Source organism: Theobroma umbraticum, unplaced genomic scaffold (genome assembly GCF_002168275.2).
Source record: "Theobroma umbraticum cultivar Fairchild unplaced genomic scaffold, ASM216827v3 scaffold_12.1, whole genome shotgun sequence".
Lineage (NCBI taxonomy): Eukaryota > Viridiplantae > Streptophyta > Magnoliopsida > Malvales > Malvaceae > Theobroma > Theobroma umbraticum.
In genome coordinates, this window is record NW_018397269.1 from 2,676,798 (window position 1) to 2,681,603 (window position 4,806).

General features: G+C 30.4%; 1 protein-coding gene across 1 annotated transcript; it reads left to right on the forward strand.

Moving 5' to 3' along the window:
• Positions 1–1,008: 1,008 nt before the first annotated feature.
• LOC110425948 (uncharacterized) lies at positions 1,009–1,907 on the forward strand. Its single transcript, XM_021441030.2, has 2 exons — positions 1,009–1,293; positions 1,386–1,907. The coding sequence occupies exons 1-2, from the start codon at positions 1,051–1,053 to the stop codon at positions 1,572–1,574; spliced, it is 432 nt and encodes a 143-aa protein (XP_021296705.1). The 5' UTR covers positions 1,009–1,050; the 3' UTR covers positions 1,575–1,907.
• The last annotated feature ends 2,899 nt before the right edge of the window (positions 1,908–4,806 follow it).

Below are 4,806 nucleotides of genomic sequence, written 5' to 3' on the forward strand. Positions count from 1 at the left end.
TAAGAGAATTTAGGGGAAGAAGGCTCCTTTTGTCAAGATTACAGTTAATTTCTGATGGTACAGTTATTGGGAGAATTTGTTTATTAGAATTTGCCAATCCTAAGTGGGAACATGAAAGAGGGTGGGTGAAACTTAAAAAAGTAGAAAGAATATGAAAACAAAAAAGAAAGTGAGAGAAACAGAATTAATGAGAATTAGTCATTCACACAGCTCGAGTAACTTCTTATATGGTTGTTTATATATATAAATATATATATATATATATATATATGCACACAACTTCTATTTGCTTGGAAATAAAAAATAAATGAAAATTTTGTATCTACCGGCTTCTTGTCATCTTATGCTGTCTACTGCAACATTTAAGGCAAAACTACTGCAACATTTAAGGCAAAACCAATCGTTCTAGATATTTGGTAACCAAAAGACACAAAACAATGTAAAAATCATTTATGAGGCTCCATAATGAAAGCCATCTTATTAACATTCATTTAACTGCTTCTTAATAATTATTATTATTAACTTGTGAAATTTTAACACTATCTATGTGACCTCAAATCCCTACTCGAGAATATGTTTATTTAATTATTTCACAACTACAATTTATTCACTTTTCCTAACATAACACTTTCATATCTCAACTACCTAAAAGGCAACTTTCTTCTTTTCTTGGCATAATGTAGTGTCATTTAAAACTCAGTGTATGATCTCTTAGAGGCTGTTTCAGTCTAACAAATTAAAATAAGGACTCCATCAATAAGTAAACAAATATTTTTAATAATATAACTGAAATTAATTAAAAATGAAAAAAGTAACATACTCTTCTTTGTTATATAGTATTGACTGATATTAATGGCATTTTGCTTGGATATCTCCTTTACTTAAAAAGAAAAATAATAAAAAATTTGTACATTTATAAACGGGGTTTTGTCATCTTATGGCTGGTCCATGCTGCAAAACTAGTATATAAGCACTGTGTCTATGCAAGTTTTGAAGCACAAGCCAAGGCAAAGCAATACCGAAGGTTGTAGAAATTTGATAACCAAAACTATGATGGCTGCCAATGCTAAATACACAAATGTCCAGTTTACCAACTCTTCTGACCAAATACTAAAGCAAAACGCCGTCACCATTTGGGATGGGCCTCTGGGGTCTGTTGTTCCATTGGTAATTGGCCTTGGGTCACCCGTGGAGTTTAATCAGGTAGGTTCACTTGTAGGTTTTGAGTGCAAATTCGGAGAGACCTACTGTACGTTGATTGTTGCCTGGAGCAACAATGGAGTCTCCAACAAGGTATTGTATTCGTAACATATATAGTCATACAAAACACTGCTTACTAGTTTGAAATAATTAGTTAATTTATATATCAACTGTGCTGTGCGCAGGTGTATGCTCAGATCCTTCCAGCCGGACCCGGTACTCATACTGTTGAATGGGCTCAAATCAGAGCAAAGCTTGAAAAGTCCGGCAGCATATGCGACACTGGTAACCAATTTGGATACAAGTGTACTCTTGAAATTGATCCAAAGAGCGTTACGCCAACGATGAAGGGAACATTTACGACGGTAAAATAAAGAAGGACAGACAAGAGATGAATGGTGAGGCTGTCAAAAATAAGTAATGTGCGTGCTGGGTGCGGTACTGCTACTATTACACTAAATAAATTTGACAGCCAGCAGACCACCAGTACTGCTATCAGTGTCTTCATTAGTAATTATGTAAGCGCTTAGCCTTAGTGTGTGTTTCTTATATGTAAAATAGTTCAGAGTACATCTACCTCTGAATCAATTGAAAAGCCCTTCAAGCCATGTCTATATATGGCTATATGTAATTTTCCATCCTAATATGGAAAAGCTAAAAGGCTTTTAATTATATTATCTGATCATTTAATGTTTGTTTAGTAAGTGTTAAATTATTACTTAAGCCTGCCCAATATTTTAGATATTCTTCAACTAACAAACTATAGCTTCTTGCTGCTTCTCCTACATTTGCCTACTTCATTTCTTTAAATGGTTGCGCTCAAGGGTAACATACACATGCACGAATGGGTTAGATAAGCAATTTCCAAACTTAGAAATCTTCCGAACATAAATACCACATTTTCTTTATAAGTCTCGGTGTGGGGGTAAGAATACCACATGATTAAGTTTGACTAACATGTCACCTTTTCTCCTTTTTGTATGCACCTTTTCCCCTATTTAATTCTTTAATTATAATTAAAATCTTTCAATATTATTTTATCTCAAAACAATAATTATCTTAATAAATATTTTTTATTTTAAGGCGACTTTTGCCTTAAAAAATTATTTATTCATTAAGATAATTTTTTGACTTACCAAAAATAAAATAATATAATTAAGACTTCTCTTGTCTTAAAACATCACATATACTTTTGTTTTAATTAAAACAACTTTTGTCTTCATTAAGACAACATATTTACTATTTCTAAATTGAGACAACTCTTAACTTAATTAAGACAATGTGCAAAGTTACCATTTTTGAACATTTATTTGAATAATTAAACAAAATACACAATCCTACATAAACAAGTAAAATTCTGTGAAGCTAAGTGAAGAATCTATTTGAATGTAGATATTCCAAGCTCCAATAAATATAGAATTATTCTTAATCTCATTAAGATAATTTCTATTTATTAACCATGAAATTACTCCACCATAAATTTATGATTGCACCTTTGGATAAATTACAGTTACAAGAAATGATCTAATATTTAATATTCGATATTTGTTGTCAATTGCAAACCTTATGTTGTGAACCCTCATAACCATCCAATGACAAAAGATGAAATAACTGTTTTCCCTTTTATTTCAATGTTGTCCCTTAATCTGAGATTTCATCTAATTGGTGATCTAATACTTTCGATCTAATCTTTTGAGTATTAAGATATGATGAGTAGCTAACTCATCAATCCACTGGATCTAGATTAATCACCAATCTTCTTGAAATCACTAGAAGTGATGTTAATGCTATTAACTACACTTTTTGGATATATGTTCTTGAATGTTTACCTCAGTTATAATCCCAACGTACGAGTCTAGATCAATGTTTTAAGACGATCATACCCATGGTATATCAAATATTAAAAAGAGATAAAATACAAGTCTACTATCCATCAAGATTTCAATTAAACCATAAGCAAATACGTATGTGTGAGATCAAGGTTTAAGTAACGATTAAATTTAAACTTGATTCTCACGTGATTCCAATTCAAATTATAGTGTCATTATTCGAAGTTAACTATTTCAATGATTTAAAACTTATCATTCCCTTGAAGTGAATCACATTCTTTACGTTAGAAGTAATCTGGACACTCCAGCCTTAATATAATAAAGTGACCAGCTTTTATTATATGGTTGTGAACAATATTTAGATTCAAATAAAGTACATGTATCCTATGTATGAATCTTCATACAAATGTATTATAATATCTCAATAGAATCTTTGCACCTTTATAACTAAATAATAAATGCTTATTGAAAACAACTATTTGTCTTGTTATCAAAATGTACTTTTATTACAAATAAAATAAATAGAATTAAACATGAGAATGTACTTGCTTTCTAGGGCATTATATTCTCAAGTTCCTAACAATCTCCCACTTGTCTCAAACCAAGTATGACATATCAAAAAATGATCTCAACAAGGTATTGTAATTAATGTATATTTTGAATTCGTAAACATAGTCTTCCAACTTTGAAAAAATCAATTAATTTGCTTATTCATCAAACTCTGGTCGTCAGGCTGTCAAAAATAAATAAATAATATTGCAAAAAATTTGATAGCCAGCAGACTTTGGACTGCAGCCAGTGTTTTGATTAATTATGTACTTTTGCTTAGTGCGGATCTGTTATATGTAGTTGAAAAGGCCTTCAAACTGATGCCAATGTCTATATATGGCTATAGTTGGAATATGTCATCATGATATGAAATTTTATTTTATTTTTGAAATGCTATAGTTTCTTTCCTTGTAGGAATTCATCAACGCAGTTGCGGGAGTACAAAAAGACCTGCTCTGCTTTACAAATTAAAAGGGCAGACCTCCAGCAAGCCCTCATACATCATGGGTTAGCACAACGCTCCCTCCCTACCAAGCTCGCCGGAAGCAAGACACACCAAAGCTTTACAAAAGGCACACAGCCACACAAAAAAAGTCCCCATAAACAAATCAGACAGACTCGTGGATATGTAAATATTAATTTATATTAACACTTTAATTGTGTTAATAATCTATGATTTGCTAATTAAAATATAAGATATTAGCAAGTATAACTTGATCCCTGCAAACAAAACCGAAGGGACAAAAACAATTTAAGCCCTCTTTTATGGGAGAGCCTTCCCATTGTTATTACTGTAATGTTTGTAGACATTATTATATAATATATCTACTCAAGCACTTTTAAAATGAAGAAAAATCTCTAAAACTTCAAACATTAATAGAAATTTTTTATTTAAAATTATTTTTCTTTTGTATCATTTTTGGAGCTATTAAATACTTGAAAATTTTTTTCTTTTGACAATATCTGTAGACTTTTTTTGGAACAAAAAGGAAACAAAAATATTATTATATTAATTTATCATTCTAAAAATTTTAATATTCATAAAAACAAAAGTTATTCATAACTAATGAAAATCCCCATATACGAATTTTTGTACTTAAATTGATAAATTAATTAAAGAATTAAACCCTCTTCTTAATTTATTTCTTTTCCTAAAGTTTTACAATTTTTTTTTTGAAAGGCAAAAGGTTTACAATATTAACATAGAAGATTAATATTTCCACCTGCG